At 42.8% G+C, this 20698-nt stretch overlaps 1 protein-coding gene across 1 annotated transcript in view; it reads left to right on the top strand.

The window, feature by feature from the left end:
* Positions 1–6012: 6012 nt before the first annotated feature.
* The window catches only part of POMT1 (protein O-mannosyltransferase 1), a 59965-nt gene continuing 45279 nt past the window's right edge, over positions 6013–20698 (top strand). The window contains exons 1-3 of the mRNA XM_073600509.1: positions 6013–6123; positions 12496–12764; positions 18979–19085. Of these exons, the coding sequence (XP_073456610.1) occupies positions 12643–12764; positions 18979–19085 (229 nt within the window). The 5' untranslated portion in view covers positions 6013–6123; positions 12496–12642. The remainder of the gene's footprint in view (positions 6124–12495; positions 12765–18978; positions 19086–20698) is intronic.

Here is a 20698-nt window from a genome sequence, read left to right on the forward strand (position 1 = left end):
CCCCCCCCCCCCCAAAATAGGGTCATTTGGGGGGGGTTTGTGCCACCTGGGCATTCCATGGCCTCCGAAACTGTGATAGGCAGTGAAGAGTGAAATCAAAAAAGCCTGAAGGCGGTGCTTGGTTTTCGGGGTCCCGTACGCGGCTAGGCTCCCAAAAAGTCTCACACATGTGGTATCCCCGTACTCAGGAGAAGCAACAGAATGTATTTTGGGGTGTAATTTCACATATTCCCATGGCATGTTTGAGCAATATAGCAAATATCATTATATAGCAAATATCATTTAGTGACAACTTTGTGCAAAAAAAAAAATGTGTCTTTTTCCCGCAACTTGTGTCACAATATAAAATATTCCAACATTTAGAAGCTTATGTCAAACATCACCCACTCTTCTAACCACTTGAAGACAAAGCCCTTTCTGACACTGTTTGTTTACATGAAAAAAATATTTTCTTTTGCAAGAAAATTACTTTGAACCCCCAAACATTATATATTTTTTTAAAGCAAATGCTCTACAGATTAAAATGGTGGGTGTTTCATTTTTTTTTCACACAGTATTTGCGCAGCGATTTTTCAAACGCATTTTTTTGGGAAAAAACACACTTTTTAAAAAAAATTTTAATGCACTAAAACACACTATATTGCCCAAATGTTTGATGAAGTAAAAAAGATGATCTTAGGCCGAGTACATGGATACCAAACATGACATTCTTTAAAGTTGAGCACAAACGTGCAGTGGCGACAAACTAAATACATTTTTAAAAGACTTTAAAATCATTTACAGGTTACCACTTTACAGATTTACAGAGGAGGTCTACTGCTAAAATTACTGCCCTCGATCTGACCTTCACGGTGATACCTCACATGCATGGTGCAATTGCTGTTTACATTTGACGCCAGACCGGCGCTTGCGTTCGCCTTTGCGCGAGAGCAGGGGGGGACAGGGGTGCTTTTTTTTTTTTTTTTTTCTTATTTTTTTGCTTTTTTAGCTTATTTTTAAACTGTTCCTTTCATTTTTTTTTAATCATTTTTATTGTTATCTCAGGGAATGTAAATATCCCCTATGATAGCAATAGGTAGTGACAGGCACTCTTTTTTTGATAAAATTGGGGTCTATTAGACCCTAGATCTCTCCTCTGCCCTCAAAGCATCTGACCACACCAAGATCGGTATGATAAAATGCTTTCCCAATTTCCCAATGGCGCTGTTTACATCCGGCGAAATCTAAGTCATGAAATGCTCGTAGCTTCCGGTTTCTTAGGCCATATAGATGATTGGAGCCACTCTGGTCTCTGATCAGCTCTATGGTCAGCTGGCTGAATCACCGGCTGCATTCTCAGGTTCCCTGTTGGGACAGGAGAGCCAGAGAAAACCATGGAAGATGGTGGGGGGCATCCCCTCCCACTGCTTGTAAAAGCAGTCTAGAGGCTAATTAGCCGCTAGGATTGCTTTTACATGAAAGCCAACCGCTGGCTGAAAAGAATGATACCAAGATGATACCTAAACCTGCAGGGATCTTTCTGGTATAACCACTCAAAGTCCAGAAACATACCAGTACGTTGCTGGTCCTTGTTGGGCATATATTGTAAACTTTTTTTTCATGCAGCCTGTGGGATGAACGAAAAAAAGAGATTGATCGGTGGGTGTGCCCACCATTAGAATACCTCCCTTCATCCACCCACTTCTAATGATGGGCATACATGCACCATTTATATATGCCGAAGCATGGGGGCATCCTCCCGCAAAAGGTAGGAGCAAATCGCTCCTCCACCCACTGCTGCCCCCACGCTTCGGCATATATGCTGAAGTATGTAACTGTGGTGGTGAAATCACCTCCGACAGCGCTGGAGTCACGGCTTTATATATCGTGGGAGCAAACGCTGTTGCTGTCAAGATAAATAAATCCGCTCTGCAGCTGAATGGCGTACCTGAAAACAAAAAAAATGGTTAACAATAAAACATAGTAAACAGTAAAGTATAAAAAAATTGCATATCTGAAAAGCAAACATGGTAAAACATAATAACAATAAAACATTGCAGAATAGAATACAGTAGAAAAGAGCAGAACAATAGAGAGAGAATATAGAGAGAGAGAACAATAAAACGACAACTATTTTTGGTTTTTTTATTCTATATATTTTTTGTGTTTTTATTTTTTTTACCTTTTTTTTTTTTGTAACTATAACTTTTGTAACTGGTACCAGGTTTGGGTCTCTCAAAATGCGATGGCATCTTGGGAGACCCTGTGTTAGTGTGCCTAGTCTGTGCAGTGCTGTACCCTACGCTAATACTCAACTAGTGAATGGTAGCGTTCAAAACATTCACCAATGCAAAGACCAGGATTGTCAGGACAGGAGGGACAATAATACCGGGTGTCACGCCTAAATCCGCGCTTGCTGCAGACACGACTTCTTTGGGGGGCTCGTTGGGTAGGGGTACTCGGGAGGACATACGAAAAATGCCTCTCATGCAGCTGGCTTACTGCATTTGGTTGGGGGAGGTGAGGTGGAGCACCGTCTGGAAACAGAAGGGCTCTGACGATCTCTTCCTGGAATTTAAGGAAGGATCCAGTCCATCCTGATGCTCTGTATAGCACATGAGCGTTCAGCAAAGCCAATTGAAATAAATAAACAGACACTTTCTTGTACCAGCGTCTGGCCTTAAGGGCAATTAGGTACGGCGCCAACAACTGGTCGTTGAGGTCCACCCCTCCCATATTTTGGTTATATTCGTGGACACAGAGGGGTTTCTCCACAACACCAGTCGCCGTAGTAATTTGGGTCGTCGTGTCTGCATGAAGGGAGGTAAGAACGAAAACATTCTTATTGTCCCTCCACTTCATAGCAAGCAAGTTATTACACTTGAAGCAGGCTCTCTCTCCCCCAGCCTAAGACGGGAATCTACAAGCCGCTGGGGAAAGCCCCGGCGATTAGGTCGCACGGTGCCACATGCTCCAATCTGTTGATCAAAAAGGTGACTAAAAAGTGACACGCTTGTGTAATAATTGTCCACGTACAAGTGGTACCCCTTTCCAAATAAGGGTGACACCAAATCCCACACAATCGTGCCAGCGATTCCTATGTAGTCAGGGCAGTTTGTTGGCTCTACGTGACTATCTTTGCCCTCGTAAACCATAAAACTACATGTATAGCCTGTGGCCCTGTCACAGAGCTTATACATCTTGACCCCGTATCTGGCACGCTTGCTGGGAAGGTACTGTTTGAATGACAAGCGGCCAGAAAACTTAATCAGGGACTCATCAACGCAGACAATTTGATGGGGAGTAAACAAGGCTGCAAAACGTTGGTTGAAGTGGTTTACAAGGGGGCCGAATTTTGTAGAGCCGATCGTATTCAGGGTCTCCACAAGGACGACAGAGTTCATTGTCGTTGAAGTGCATGAACCGCAAAATCTGCTCGTATCGTGCCCTGGTCATGGAGGCAGAGAACAAGGGCATATGGTGAATTGGGTCAGTGGACCAATATGACCGCAACTCACTCTTTTTAGTTATGCCCATGTTGAGGGAAAGTCCCAGAAAGATCTTAAATTCGGAAACCGTAATTGGTTTCCAATCTCTGGCAAGGGAGGACTGGGGAATAGTGGCGATGTGTTGGCCAGCGCACAAATTGCTTTGTTCCACAATAGATCTACAGAGATGTTCGGTGAAAAACAGCGAATAAAAATCAAGTGACGTAAAATCAACTGTTTCCACCTGAATTCTGGGTTGGCCAGTGAATGGGGGAAGTACGGGTGCTGCAGAAGTGGTGGGTTCCCAATTCGGATTGGCGAATGCAGCAGGAAGGGCGCTATGGGCACGACGGGCCTGTGTTTGTCTTCTTGGTGGCAGCGGGACACTACTAGTGCTTGCCACCTCGCCAGCTTGAACTGCACTTATGGGACTCGCCACGTCACCAAGTGTTACTGCAGTGCTGGATATACGACCAGGGTGTACTAGGCCACTGGTGCTTGCCAGTTCACCAGAAGGAATGGCGGCGCTAGTACTGCTCTGCTCCATACGAGGGACCTGCGGTTCTTGCACATCAAGGACAGAAGTTGTTCGGGGTCTGGTATGCCTGACCTTGGCAGGGACCACAACTCCATCGTCAGAGCTATCTGTCATGGAGCCGCTGTCCTCTACAGGATCGTATTCTGAGCCTGAATCTGACAGATGACTGTCTTCCTCTTCACTATCTGTCATGCTCAGAAACGTGTAGGCCTCTTCACTAGTGTACCTTCGATTTGCCATTTTGGGCTCTAAATTTAGGGGTACACTAGTGAGACTCACAGGCAAAAAAGCTCCTGACTGTTAGCGACTGATTCAAAACGCTACCAAAAAAACTGTTAGCGATCGCAGGGATCAGGCCTGACTCTGCGAACGCTGCAGTTATGTGTGTTTAGTGTTTTTTAAGTGACAGTTATCGATCGATACTACACTGGGCTGGGCCGAGGGGCAAAACGCAGGTGCTAGCAGGTATCTGTACTGATCCCGCTAACACTGCGTTTTTGTGAACCCTAAACTGCTGGGGACGCTAGTATAGATCTGATCGGATCAGATACTATACCACTAAGGGAGGTGTATGGTGGGTGTTAGCGGTACTGGCGCTAACCTGATGCTGCCTGGGGCGACACAGACCTTATCTGACCCTAAAAACGTAACTTATTTCACCGCCGGGCAATTAGGGGGTTAAACCTTTATAAGGTAATAAACGGCGGGTGCCCTGAAACTATAATAAACAAACTAACCAACCAGTGTCACCCGTAATAGTTATACAGTGATCACTGGTGAAAGGGTTAACTAGGGGCCAATCAGGGGGTTAAAACCTTTATTAGGTAGTATATGGGGGTCCCTGTCACTATAAAACACTGATGGCGAACCTATATACTTACCTCCCTACCTAGCTTCACCTGTGACACTAATACAGCGATCAGAAAAACGGTTGCTTAGTGACACTGGTGACAGGGGGTGATCAAGGGGTTAACCTTTATTAGGGGGGGGGTATCCTAGACCTAAAGGGGGCTAACCCTAACTGCCCAACCGCTTATAACTGTCACAAACCGACACCCATGCAAAAAAAAAAACTGCTATTGGTGTCACTGTGGCAGGGGGTGATCGGGGGGTGAAAAGTGTGCCTAGAGTTTTCTACTGTTAGTGTAGTGTTTAGTGCACTTACTTACGCAGGAGGCAAGTAACGTACCCATATGTTACTTTGCCCGCCGTGCCATTCTGCCGCAGTATATCTGTGTGAGGCGGTCGGCAAGTGGTTAAAGTAGAACTTCAGTAATTTTTTCATCTTTTCATCTATTAAATCTTCTGCCCTTGTTGTTTTAACTTTGGACAGTAAAACATTTTTTTTTTCTGCCAGTAAATACCTTATACAGCCCACTTCCTGTTTCTTGTCTGGTCATTAGCCTAGGCTTATGACATCATGCTCAGCTCTCTCTCTTGTGAAAGTTTGTCAGGAAGGGAAGAGGAATGAGTCGCAAGAGGGCCAAGGAAAGCTGCAGAGCTGGAGGTGTGTCTGTGTAAATCCAGGAAGTGAACGGGCAGCAGCTTCAGATGCCAACGGTTAAAATGGTTGCAGCCAGACTCCGTGGAGGGAGATTTCTGCAGCATATTTGGCAAGTAGAGTCACGGTATATATAAAATAATATGCAAAGTGGTTGGAGGGAAGCTTCAGAATGGCAAAGATGTTTTTATTACAAATTATGTCAGCAGATTGCAGTTCCTCTTTAAATATCTCTGCTCTGTGCTCCCAGATATAGAGACAATAGACAAAGAGGAGACCATTTCCTCCAAATGAGGCGTGTGGCTGTGTTAGGATAAATCATTCAGTACTGAAATCAGTAAACAGAAACTTTATTATCTGCTAAGTTTTCTCCCAGCACAGTGCAGTGTAACGCGTCCCCATCCAGCAGGAGACACCGACCACTTTCTCATCAGGAATTATCATAATAACCTCTAAATCACGTGACCGCTTCCACTCTATGATTCAACTTTCCTCGAGCGCCCTCTGCTGTCTGCCTTCTACAGCGGCCTCTCATCACATGACCAGCAGACTGAGCTAATCGAGCCGCGAACTCTTCAGACATTACGAATCGCACGTGAAGAACAGCTGAGCGGCAGGTAAGTGTGGTGAATGGCGGCGGTCTTATGTATGAATGGTTCTCTGCAGCACCCCTCTCTCTCTCTCTCTCTCTGTAGGATGTCTATAGGATGATGGAGCATGGTGCACGAGTCTCCCTCATCCCTCCATCACTGGCTGGGAACTATTCCTGTCTCTGTGTGACTGAATGTACCGGGGGAGGGATTACTACAACTGGAGCAGCTGGGCATAGCAACCAATCAGCTTCTAGATTTCATTTTCAAAGCTTAACTAAACAAGCAGGTGCTAGAAGCTGATTGGTTACTCTGCCCAGTTGTAGTCAGCCCCCTCCCCCAATCTGTGTCTTCATATTGCTGGTAAAGCGGAGCGCTCCTGTCTAACCACTTGCTTTTCCTGGCACTTTTCAAACCGGTATTTGTTGCTAGAAAATGACTTAGAACCCCTAAGCATTATATATATATATAATTATTTTATAGGCACCCTAGAGAATAAAATGATCTTTGCAATACTACTTTGTCATGGTGTATTAGCACAGCGGTCTTACAAACGCTTTTTTGAATTCAAAAAACAATAACACAGTTAAGTTAGCCTATTTTATTTTTTTATTTTTTATAATGTGAAAGATAAAGTTACTTTTAGTAAATTGATACCCAACATGTCACGCTTCAAAATTAAACCCACTCATGGAATGGCGACAAACTTTGACCTTAAAAAATCTCCATAGGCGACGTTTAACAATTTCTACAGTTTCCCAGTTTTGAGTTGCAGAGGAGGTCTAGGCTGCTTTCACTCTAATGATCGCGGCGATACCTCACGTGTGGTTTGAACATCGTTTACATATGTGGGCGCGACTCAAGTCTGCACGCGAGCACGGCGGGACAGGGCACTTAAAATTTATATATATATATATATATATATATATATCTATGTCTTTTTTTTTTTTTTTTTTCACTGTCCCTTTTAAAATATTTTTTTTGGATCACTTTTATTCCGATTACATGGAATGTAAACATCCCTTGTAATAGAAAAAAAGCATGACAGGACCTTTTTAATGTGAGATCTGGGGTCAAAAAGACCTCAGATCTCATATTTACAGTCCCTTTTTTTTTTTTTTTTTTCAATTAAAAAAAAAAAAAATTGTCCCCGTTTAAGACCATTGGGCAGAAGTGACGTTTGCCATCACTTCCGTCATCCAATGGCTTGGAGTCAAGTGGAGGCCATCATTTCCTCACTCGACTTCATGCCTCAGAGGGGAAATGATCGGATCGTCTCCGCCGCTACCGACGGCTCCGGTAAGCGGCGGAGACAGCAGGAACACGGCGGGAGGTGGGTAGGCACCTCTCTTGCCTCCAATAAAAGTGATCTCGCATCGAATACGCCGCAGAGGCCCTTTTTATCCGAAAGCGGACCACCCTCTGTTTTTAAAAATACCGGGGTTATGGCAGCTATCTGCCGTCATAACAACGGTATTCAACGTCAAATTACCGACATATAAACGCCGACGAGCGTTCCGGACGTGGTTAAACGCCTTTACAGGTTACCTGTTTAGAATTACAGAGGAGGTCTAGCACTAGAATTATTGCTCTCGCTCCAATGTTCTCTGCGATACCTGTATGGTGCGAATACAGTTTACATATGTGAGGACGACTTGCCTATGTGTTCACTTCTGCATGGAGGGATGGGCGGCGCTTTAAAATTTTTTTTTTTCTTATTTTAGTTTTTGTTTTATTTATATTTTTCATTCTTTATCTAGGGTATGCAACAAGACAATGTAGTATGACATGACAGCCTGTATTCAATCATGACCGTCAACAGTAATAAATTATACGTGTAAAAACAAGGGGTTAAAAGACAGCATAAACACAATAGTTCAAGTTCCCTCACAATAATCTACAATGCCTGAAGACTTGTGGCTGTGGCATCTTCAGCAAATATAAATCACTTCCATTATGGTGGAAGGCCTATAGGGGACTATGATGAACAATCGCGGAGAAGAGAACACAGACTGGTAGGTGCAGCACTACCACAAAAACCTCATATGGTAAAGGGCAACCATGCCCAGGCTTCAAGGCAGTTGCACCAATCGGTCAGAGCATACCAGAGAGCGGTTTTCTTGATTTTAGAGAGAAAAGTCAACACAAGGGGTGTCTAGGAAAAGGGAGAAAGGGGAAAAAAAATAAAGGAAGGTGGGGAGTATCTGCGGGGTCGACTGGTCAAGAAGTCAGATTCCCAAAGAGGAGCAATTCTAATTTAAGAGTAGGTCATCTGATAAATAAAATAAAGCTCAATAAAGCCAATGTGTGTTATGTTCCTCCATCCTGTCCCTGAGGGTGTTCCATCTGTCAGATATCACTCACTCATTTTTTTATTCTTACACTGTCCTGCAAAAGACCAAAAAAAAAAATGTTATGTTGATTCTTTGTTTAAAAAAAAAAAAAAAAAAATGTTCTTCCAGCCTGGACCGGAAGTCACGTCATGGTGTCGCTACGGTCCTCCAAGGCCATAGAGGCGATCAAAGAGTGTCTACTCTGATCGCCTATGGGAGCAGTCAGCCACACCGCCGGATCATTTCTCGGGCGAATTGGTGGAAATGGTAAGCCCGAGAAACACCAGCAAGTGGCGGAAGGGGGGGAGGATGTCTCCACGCTGCTTTGGAAAGCATTCCAGTGGCTGATGAGCCACTCAAAATGCTTTCATGAGAAAGCCGGCTGTCAAAAACGGTACCGTAATGTCCTCAGCCATAACCCCAGGAAATCACTTGCAAGCCGCAACGTATATATACATGTTGCTATTGACAAGTGGTTAATATGCCTTTAGATATATAAAGGGAACCTATTATTGGTCCATGCATATCAAAGCAAGAAGTGCAGGACTGATTACCACTGAATGCACAGCTGCTGGTGGTGAATGGGGAGCACAGTGTGCCGAAGCACTGATCCTGGCACATTATTATTTTTGTATTTCTTGTTTTTTAGTAAGAGAGGTCACAAGGCATGCCGTGAATGATATCTGTCACATTTGTTTGTGCTCTCACCTGAACTGTCAAGCCATCAAATCAGGGCTTCCTGTCTGAATGGACACAGGAAGTTGCGGCTCAACTCGGGTGTCCCATAGCAAGCTGCTTGCTGTGGGGGCACTTAACAGGAGAGAGGGACCAGAGAAGAGGAGGATCCGGGCTGCTCTGTGCAAATCCACTGCACAGGGCAGGTAAGTATAACATGTTTGTTATTTTTAGAGAGAAAAAAAAAAAACGAGACTTTACAATCACTTTAATGTGGAATTCATCCTACAAAAGAATGCTGACAACTAGGATTTTTATGACAAAAGAGACACTACTAAAGGTCTCATTTACACTTGCTTCGACTTTAACACACATTAAAGCGCCTACAGCTTCAACGTGCTTTTTTGATGCTTTGGTGGTGCTTCAATGATGATAGATTTTTACTCCAAAAGCATTTTTATTAAAATAACCCCTTGATTGGCCCCTAGTGTTAACCCCTTCCCTGCCAGTGACATTTATACAGTAATCAGTGGCTACTTATAGCACTGATCGCTGTATAAATATCAGTGGTTTCAAAAAAGTGTCAGATCTGTCTGTCGTAATGTCGCAGTCCCAATAAAAATCACAGATCGCCGCCATTACTATTTAAAAAAAAAAAAAAAATCAATAACCTATTTTGTAGGCGCTATAACTTTTGCGCAAACCAATCAATATATTGCAATTTTTTTTTTTTTAAACCAAAAATATGTAGAAGAATACATACAATACAGCCTAAACTGAGGAAAACATTTTTTTTTTCTTTTTAATTGGGGATATTTATTATAGCAAAAAGTAAAAAAAAAAATATATTTGTTTTCTAAACTGTTGCTCTTTTTTTTGTTTTATAGTGCAAAAAATAAAAACCACAGAGGTGATCAAAGACCACCAAAAGAAAGTTGTATATGTGGGAAAAAAGGAGGTCAGTGTTGTTTTGGTACAGCATCGCATGACCACGTAATTTGTCAGTTAAAGCGACGCAGTGGCGTATCGCAAAAAATGGCCTGGTCAGGAAGGGGGGTAAATTCTTCCGGTGCTGAAGTGGTTAAATAAAATAAAAAATCTATTATTTTTTTTTTAAATATTATTTATTTTTTTTTAAAGCGGAGTTCCGCCAATTTTTGAAATTATTTTTTTAAAGTCAGCAGCTACAAATACTGCAGCTGCTGACTTTTAAAATAAGGACACTTACCTGTCCAGGGCGCCTGTGATGTTGGCACCCGTGATGTTGGCACCCGAAGCTGATCTGTCCCTCGAATGTCGGGTGCTGCTGCCGCCATCCTCAGTAAGGGAATCAGGAAGTGAAGCCTTGTGGCTTCACTTCCTGGACTCCTACTGCGCATGCAAGACTCGCACTGCCTTATCCCACTGGTCCCTGCTATGTTCTGGGACCCATGTGTCTCCCAGAAGACAGCAGAGGGGGGGGGGGGGAGTGGTGTAGATACCCGCGGGTGCCTCGGGTATCTATGCCCGGAAGTGGGAGCAAAATACCTGTATTAGACAGGTATCTGCTCCCCCCCTGAGAGGTGCCAAATGTGACACAGGAGGAGGGGAGGAACCGGAAAAGTGGAAGTTCCATTTTTGGGTGGAACTCCGCTTTAAAAACATTAATTTTTATCCACCCTGCTTTTGGGGCTGTACCGGGATCTCTCATCCAGGAGTCCTGATCGACTAGCCAGCGCTTCTGCCGGCTGAGGATAGAGCTCAGCAAATACCTGATCGGCTTGCTGTCTCAAGGAATATTAACATTCCTTGTGACAGCAATAAAAGTGATTGAAAAACTTTAAGAAAAAACTAAACGGACAGTGTAAAAATAATGAAAAGAAAAATGTAAAGTGCCCTCGTCCAAAGGCGAATGCACGCAAACAACGATCGTCCCTCCCATGTGAGGTATCATCAGGAACGTTCGATCATGGGCACTAATTCTAGCACCAGACCTCCTGTGTAAATCTGAAATCATCTTTTATATTTTACCAAGCAATTGGGTTATGTATTGCGTTTCAAAAAAGTGTATTTTCCCCGAAAAAATTGCATTTGAAAAACCACTGCTTGAATATGGCTTGACATAAAAAAATTGCAAAACCCACCAATTTATTCTCTGCTTTAAAAAAAAAAAGTTATATAATGTTTGGGGGTTCTAGGAAATTTTCTAGCAATAAATACTGATTGTTGCATAGTGCCAGAAAAGGCCTGGTCATTAAAGTGATTAAAATCACTTTAGGAAAAAGTAATCTGGGAGTGCTGTGAATGTGGGTAAGTCAAGGACCTGGCTTTAACCACTTTGCCTCTTTGGATGCAGTAAATACACTATATTGTATAAAAGTATTGGGACGCCTGCCTTTGCAAACACATGAACTTTAATGGCATCCCAGTCTTGATCTATAGGGTTCAATATTAAGTTGGCTCACCCTTTGCAGCTATAACAGCTTCAAAACTACTGGGAAGGCTGTCCACAAGTTTTAGGGGAGTGTCTATGGGAATGTTTAACCATTCTTCCAGAAGCACATTTGTGAGGTCAGGCACTGATGTTGGACGAGAAGGCCTGGCTTGCAGTCTCCGCTCTAATTTATCCCAAAGGTGTTCTTTTGGGTTGAGGTCAGGACTCTGATCAGGCCAGTTAAGTTCCTCCACGCCAAACTCGCTCATCCATGTCTTCATGGACCTTGCTCTGTGCACTGGTCCAAATCATTTGGAGGAGGGGGGATTATGGTGTGGGGTTGTTTTTCAGGGGTTGGGCTTAGCCCCTTAGTTCCAGTGAAGTGAACTCTTAAGGCGTCAGACCAAGACTTTTTGGATAAATTCATGTGTATGTCCAGAGAGTGAATGGTTTAGAACAAGCTTGTTAGTAACAAACCATGAGCATGTTACTGTTTTTGTTTATTTGACACCCGACTGTCTTTTAAAAATGATCCAAGAGCTGCTCAGCCATTCACAGGAAGCCTTGTGTTTTATTATTGAATACATGGCTTCCTGTGACTGGCTGAGCAGGACTCGGCCCGACAGAATTTTTGTCCTGGTAGAAGTAGGGAAGTGCCTGTATGGATACCAGAACACAGCGCTGCATAGTTAATGTAACTGATGCTATGCGGGTGCATTTGTTAGTGAAGGAAATTGTTATGGTTGCTTCATAACATGGAGGCAAGCTTTGGGGCCCCCAAATTTCAGCCGCGGACTGAACTAGAGAGAATTGAACCGTGTATGGCGGTCTTTAGGCTTTAAATCCGGCTAAGTAATAGCTGTGTAAAAAGCTGGAAGAACAAAGCAGACTGTTATTTAGTGGTATGTACAGAATCTGCCTTAGGCAATGCATTTTTTTTTTTTTTCAACTAAATACATTTTTTTTTCTCTCCTGCAGGATGTAAAGTCTTCTTCCTTGTTATCCTCTTTGTCTTCTCTCTGTATTTGATTTCCATTTTCCTCTTTGTCTCTGCTCCTTGCTTTCTCTTTCATATAGTTTGTCCCCTAATCCACTCTTATCCATCTTGTGCCGCCTCCATGCGGGATGTCAGACCTTCGGAAGTCTCCGTTTGTAGTAACCTTAGAAATAAACCTGATCCTGGTGGCTCTGACAGCGGTGGGGGTTCTGAGCAGACTGTGGAATCTTTCTTACCCCCAGGCAGTGGTGTAAGTATTTTCTCCTGGTCTTGAGGTGTACTTTCTGTATTAAAGCTAAACTCCAGGCAAATAACTAAATACACAGTTGAAATGCATACACGTGAATTCTCTTACAACCCCAAATCCAAAAAAGTTAGGACTGTGTGTAAAATCTACATAAAAACAGAATGCAATGGTTTGCGAATCTCATGAACCCGTATTTTTTCACATTAAAAAATAAAAAACATATCAAATGTTTAACCGTTAGCCGACCAGCTGCGGCAGGTTGGCACAGCTGCGCAAATCGCTGTAGCTGTACGTCGCTCCTTTAAGACGCCGGGCACTCGCGATCGCTCATGACAGAACAGGGATGTGTGTGTGTGTAAACACAAATCCCAGTTCTCTCAGGGGAGAGAAGACAGATTGTGTGTTCCTACTAAGTAGGAACACCAATTGGTCTCCTCCCCCAGTCAATATCATCCCTCCTACAGTTAGAACACACATAGGGAACACATTTAACCCCTTGATCCCCCCCTAGTGTTAACCCCTTCCCTGCCAGTGACATTTATACAGTAATCAGTGGCTAATTTTAGCTCTGATCGCCGTATAAATGTCAATGGTCCCAAAAGAGTGTCAAAAGTGTCCGATCTGTCCGCCGCAATGTCGCAGTCCTGATAAAAATCGCAGATCGCTGCCATTACTAGTAAAAAAATAAATAAAAATTACAAAAATCTACCCCCCTATTTTGTAGACGCTATAACTTTTGCGTATTGTGATATATTTTTTTTTTTTTTTTTTTTTACCAAAAATATGTAGAAGAATACATAGCGGCCTAAACTGATGAAGGTTTTTTATCATAGCAAAAAGTACAAAATATTGTGGGTTTTTTTTTTGTTTTGTTTTTTTTCAAAATTGCCTCTATTTTTTGTTTATAGCGCAAAAAATAAAGACCGCAGAGGTGATCAAATGCTACCAAAAGAAAGCTGTATTTGTGGGGGGAAAAAAGGACATACATTTTGTTTGGCCACAATGTGGCACGACCGCACAATTGTCAGTTAAAGCGACGCAGTGCCGTATCGCAAAAAATGGCCTGGTCAGGAAGGGGGCAAATCCTTCCGGGCTGAAGTGGTTAAACTGAGGAAATGTACCATTTTAAAGTGATTATAAAGGCTTTTTTTATATAAAGCACACAGGTTTATGCTTACCTGCTCTGTGTAATGGTTTTGTACAAAGCAGACCCAAACCTCCTCTTTGTGGGCCCCCCGCAGGAGCTCCTAGGTTCTCCTCTTCTGGGTGTGCCCCCATAGGAAGCCTTTTGGGACAACACCATGTTTGCTACAGTGTAGCCTTCCCTCTTCTTTTAACATCGCTCTGTATACATTTGGGAACTGAGGAGACCAGTTGCTGAAGTTTTGAGAGAGGAATGTTCTCCCATTCTTGCCTGATATAGTATTCTAACTTGTGTATAAGCAATAAAATCATAAAAAAACACGAAAATGATGCAAAGTCTCTTAATATCTTATTGCAGCAGCGCTATGTGTCAAAAACCGCCAAGACACACATCAAAAAATAAGATGACCCAGTAGAAGAGAAGATCAAGGAAAAGCTTGAGCAGCTGTGTTCTGTAGGAGTGAGGAGCTTCTTCCACCCAAAAACAATTACCTCATGAGGGGGAATCAACCCCTATGGAATTACACTCACCAGAAATTCAGCATATAAAAGCCTTTGTATGTAATTAAAAGCAGCTTTCCACCTCCTCTGTACGGCCACCAGATGTCAGTATCGCTATCGGTTCATGCAGCATAACATATGGGAGGAATAAGATCTCTACATAGCATAATATTGCTAAAATAGTTTATTTCAAAATATCTAAAATATCCAAACACATCCCCCCTTATTCAGATCTGCGTACCAGAGATTCAAATAAATAGATGCATTCGTATTAAAGTGCACTGTGCCTGAAACCACGGCTCCCGGGAAGTCCTCCAGAGTAATCACTGTGTGTAGCGAACCACACACTTCCTGGTTGCTCTCCGGTGCGTGGAACGCACGCGTCACTGATGCGTTTCGTTACTTCCGGACATTGTCTGAGGGCGTCAGGAGTATTCTAACTGCTCAACGGTCCTGGGTCATCTTTTTCGTATTTTGCAATTTAAGATGCACGAGATATTTTCAATTGGTGAAATGTCTGGACTGCGGGGAGACCAATTAAGCACCCAGACTCTTCTTCTATAAAACAATGCTGGTAACATAGATACAGTATGCCATTTGGAATTGTCCTGTTGAAATATGCAAGGCTTTTCCTCAAGAAACCGTCTGGGAGGGAGCATATGCTGCTCTAAAACCTGGATATATCTTTATGCATTGGTGGTGCTCATTCCATACACGCTAATGCACCCTCATACCATCAGAGATTCAGACTTTTGAACTGAGCGCTAATAAGTTGTAAGGTCCTTCTCCTCTTTAAATGGGAAACAGAAAATAAACTGCCCTTGTGATAAAAGACAAATTACAGCTGCAACAATCAAGTGAGATATTATCGCAAAGAATGAATAAAAACAATATATGTTGCGCTAAATAAAATAAAATTAATATAAAACATCAAGTGAGTCCAAAGAGTCCCAAACGTGACATAAAATAAGTGAATTTTGGCTGTTGTGTCACCAACTTCCTCCAGTTTGTGAGACCACCACCAATAATCAAGATGTGCCCTTACCAGAGAGCATTGACCGCCTATTACATGAGGTCAATATAGGCTTGTGTATCTGGGATACTCCAAATCTGTACTGAGGTCCACTTAGCAAAAGCTCCAAACAGCCAACGGTGGACCTCACTACAGATCTGGAGTATCCCAGATACACAAGCCTATATATTGACCTCCTGTAATAGGCGGTCAGTGCTCTCTGGTAGATTTTACACAGCAACCCAACTTTTTTGGAATTGGGGTTGTATATGCCAAAGCATTTGTAACGCTGCCCAGCTACTTTTGTGATTGATTATTATATATATATATATATATATATATATATCTCTTTTCATGTGACAACACTGAAGAAAAAACAATAAGTTATGTCACCATGACATGGCTATCATGGACATAAAAAGTGATATACTATGCCTCATCCCTAAAATAGTACAAAACAAAATAGAGACCACAGAAAATTGGACTTTTTGGCACTGTATCGAACACACAAAATCGTATGTATGCCCACACACAAGTTTGGGTTAATACTATCTAATGGTTTTAATTTGTTCTTAATCCATTTTCTAATGAAAGACAATATTTACATATACATACGATTTTGCGTGTTCGATACGGTGTTAAAAAGGTCCAATTTTCTGTTGTCTCTATTTTGTTCTCTAACACTGAAGAAAAGACCATACAGCGGTGGGAGTGTCATGGTCTGGGGCTGCATAAGTGCTGCCGGCACTGGGGAGCTACAGTTCATTGAGGGAACCATGAATGCCAACATGTACTGTGACATACTTTAGCAGAGCATGATCCCCTCCCTTCAGAGACTGGGCCGCAGGGCAGTATTCCAACATAACAACCCCAAACACACCTCTGAGACGACCACTACCTTGCTAAAGAAGCTGAGGGTAAAGGTGATGGACTGGCCAAGCATGTCTCCAGACCTAAACCCTATTGAGCATCTGTGGGTCATCCTCAAACGGAAGGTGGAGGAGCGCAAGGTCTCTAACATCCACCAGCTCCGTGATGTCATTATGGAGGAGTGGAAGAGGACTCCAGTGGCAACCTGTGAAGCTCCGGTGAACTCCATGCCCAAGAGGGTTAAGGCAGTGCTGGAAAACAATGGTGGCCACACAAAATATTGCCACTTTGGGCCCAATACACACACACACACACACACACACACACTGGGGAAAATAATTATTTGATCTGCAGATTTTGTAAGTGTGCCCACTTACAAAGAAATGAAAGGTCTATCATTTTTATAGGTGTAATTTAAATGATAGAGACAGAGTTGCAGTTTAGTGAGTAAAATAAGTATTTGATCCCCAAGCAAACCATGACTTAGTACTTGGTGGAGAAACCCTTGTTGGCAAGCACAGAGGTGTAAGACGTTTATTGTAGTTGGTTACCAGGTTTGCACGCATCTCAGGAGGGATTTTGGTCCACTCTTCTTTACAGATCTTCTCTAAATCCTTAATATTTTCTTGGCTGTCTCTTGGCAATTCGAAGTTTCAGCTCCCTCCATAAATTTTCTATAGGATTAAGATCTGGAGACTGACTAGGCCACTCCATATCCTTAATGTGCTTCTTCTTGTGCCACTTCTTTGTTGCCTTGGCAGAATGTCTTTTATTTATGTGGTTTTCAAAAGAAAAACAACTTTTGCTATAACTTTTTTAGAAGTTGAAATTAGGCTTTAATTTGGTTGTTCACTTTTTTTTATTTAAAACTACATGTCATTCTAAGGCCGGCCATAGAGAGTGCAAATTTGCACAATTCCCCCATCAACACAGTCAGTGCTGACAAGGGAATCCCCCCTGATTAGTAATTGTCTTCTCCTGGCGGGGGTGTGTCAGGGGAAGCCATCCTCGCCATGAGAAGACAGTGATTATTGATATCTATAGCAGCGGCTAGCGATAATCGCAAGTGAATCCAGCAGGCTGGTTGTGACCAAGTTGATCAATCTGGGTACATTCAGCCTGTGCACACACGGTTCAAACCGTCTATGGCCACCCTAAGACTACCCTATCCACAGAGTGACAGCTCTGCTGCACCATTCCACTGCAAAACAGCTTTGTCATCCTGTTAAAGTTGAGTAACGACAGGTAATAAAGCTTTTATAGGGGGACAGGAAAAACAAAACAAAAGCTACTGTGTTAATCCTAGTGAGAGATCGTATCATATATCTCTGTTTCTGTTCTATGACCCAGTAATTAGCTTGTGGATCTCAATAGTGTATCCAGATTCCAAACTATTAAAGGGTTTGTTAAACCATATAAGACAAACTCTGCCAGACCCTCTATTAGAGCCTGGCAGAGCACACTGCCATAGTCTTTTGTAAAAAACGAGCGTTGTAAATACCTATTTTGAGCTGTCTTCATGCCGGTCACATGACTCTCGGCCGCTGTACAGCTCCGATGGATGGATACTGCGGTAGGGGCCATGATCTCCCAATGAGGTCAGCCGGAAAGATCACATGACCACTCAGCTTCTCCTGCAGTAACCCTGGAAACTGGCCGAGAGTCACGTGACCGGCCTGAAGACAGCGCTGAATCGTTATTTACAAAGCTTGTTTTTATAAAAAATGAATGCAGTGTGCTATGGCAGGATATAATAAAGAGGCTGGCAGTGAGCACTTACAAATTTTTAATTTTGATAATAGTGCGCGGGGGCGGAGACAGAGACACACAGACATTAGCATGACAGGCAGGAAGAAGGGGGTTGGGGGGGGGGAATAGCAGAGAGCAGGGCAGCGTATGATGGAGGGATGCACTTTGACCATGGTGGTCATGGCTCAGCAGCCATGATTTTCATGGTCTATTTAGAGAGGGGGATACAGGAAGTGGAGGGTTCAGGGTTTTTTTTTTTAACAGTTTAGAGGGGGACAGATTACACAGCAGAAGCACTATGCTGTTTAATCTGCTTTAAGGGACCAGGAAATCTATTTTTTTTTTTTATTCGAGGTTGACAAATGCTTTAAGGCTGTGTTCACAGTTCACACTGGTGCGAATTGGATGAGGGTTTCCCCACATTAAAAATTTGCATGTCAGGAGACTCTGACCGGCTCTCAATGTTGCCGGTTCACACAGGTCTAGGACGGCTGCAGAGCGGTTTGCAGAAGAGTCCTGTGTGTCTGCTGGTCTGTTTCAGGTCCGAATTCAGCCAAAAATTCGGACCAAATTTGGACCTGAAATGGTGAACAGGGACGCACCAGACCCCCTGCTGCGAACCGCTCCGCGTACACTGTGAACCCAGCCTAAGTGAGGAAGGAATTTTTTCCCCTGCTGTAAGGAAATGGGCTCATGCTTTGCTGGGGTTTTTCACCTTCCTCTGGATCAACTGTGGGTATAGGATTGTGTATATGGGATTGAATGATTTTTTTTTTTTTTTTTTAAATTGGTTGAACTAGATAAACAACCTGACGAACTATGTAACTATGGAAGTCAGGTTTGCTCATTCCTTAGAACTTATGTGTTCGTATTGTGAGAGTCTGTGCAGAAAAAATATACAGTACATATTGTGATTTTGTTTCCTTTTACATTTGATTGTAGATTCGATGAGGTATATTATGGCCAGTTTATATCCATGTATATGAAAGGTATATTCTTCTTGGATGACAGTGGACCCCCCTTAGGACACATGCTTTTGGCTTTAGGAGGTAAGCAGAATCACTAACAACAATAACATCACATCAATGTTGGTATGTTACGACTGTCAGAAATCTTTTTAAAAAAAAAATCTTTAAAATAAAAAACAGCCTTTTAAAGACCATTAAACTTCTGTGTGTTGCCCCCCCAATACTCACCCGAGCTCCCTCTCAATCCAGCGATGTGCATGAGAGCCTTGGCTGTCCTGGGATTGCCTCTCCTCATTGGCTGAGACAGCAGCAGGGAGCGCTGCTGATCACTGGTGCAATGCTTTTCAGGCTCCTAAAAAAAATAGTAAACGTAAATTTTTTTTACCTGCAAAAAATGTGCTATTATTATTATTTATTTTTATTTTTTCTAAAGTGAACTTCTCCTTTTAAAGGGCAAGTCCACCTTTTGTACGCTTTTTTTTTTTTTTTTTTTTTTTTTTTCTAAATTCCAGCTCCCAATATATGGACCAATATAGCATTTGTGTACTTTTTTGCAAGAATATCACAGCTTTCCATTAAATCTACAGTCACTTTTCTTGTCCTAATCCACGTTTCCATTAGTAATGTATTTCTTCCTTACAGACTGTAGGTCATGACACAGGAAGGAATTGGCCAGCTGCCCTCATTAGCACACACCCTGCATCATCCAACCACCCACTCCCAGGTGCACGTTTTTTTAAATGAAATGCAATCAATCAGTGATCACCCTTCTCACTAAATACACAATCAGATTGCATAGTGTATGGCCCTCTTTATACACCTAACATTATTAGTTGTTCTTTTAGCGGCATTAATTGTTAAAGGCACACCAAACACAGAAGCAAACACCAATTTTGCCATGTGAAAAAACGAGGGGCAAATGCTGCAAAACGCACAGTAAAAAACAAGCAACCCACAAAACACCAAAATATCCCATTAACCACATGTAGTGCAGCCGAATGAAATCAATGGGCTGCTCTATTCCAATGTCACAGGAAAAACGAGACACAAAATGTGCATTTCCACTATGCTAGATGTGAATGGGGCCTGAAAGTGAAATTGGTACAAAAACAACAAGGCTCCATTCGCATCTGTGCGTTTCCTTGCATTTCAGAAATGCGCTGCACCAAAAATCGCAGTAAAAACGCTCCAAGCTCCACTCTAAAAAAAAAAAAAAAAAAAAAAAAAGTTCTGGAGCTTCTTTGGGGCGATTACTGTGTGTAGGGCAGCTGAGTGTTTCTGTCCACTCCCTTCTTTGTACTTGTATAAAGATGGCCATACACTTAGGCTCGGTTCACATAGGGGCGACTTGTCAGGCGACCTAGTCGCCTGACAAGTCGCCTCCCGTTCTGTGCTACGGAACCGTTCTAATAGGAGCGACGCAAGTCGCTCCGACTTAGAAAAAGGTTCCTGTACTACTTTGGGGGCGACTTGGGGCGACTTGCATAGACTTCTATACAGAAGTCGTTTTGCAAGTCGCCTCAGAAGTCGTTTGCAGGTCGCCTCGCTGAGGCGACCTGCAAGTCGTGCCGCCCCTGTGTGAACCGGCACTTATGCAGTGTGATTGTGTATTTAGTGAGAAGGGTGATCAATGATTGATTGCATTTCATTTAAAAAACGTGCAGCTGGGAATGGGAGGGTGGACGATGCAGGGT

This window comes from Aquarana catesbeiana, linkage group LG09 (genome assembly GCF_042186555.1).
Source record: "Aquarana catesbeiana isolate 2022-GZ linkage group LG09, ASM4218655v1, whole genome shotgun sequence".
Classification (NCBI taxonomy): domain Eukaryota; kingdom Metazoa; phylum Chordata; class Amphibia; order Anura; family Ranidae; genus Aquarana; species Aquarana catesbeiana.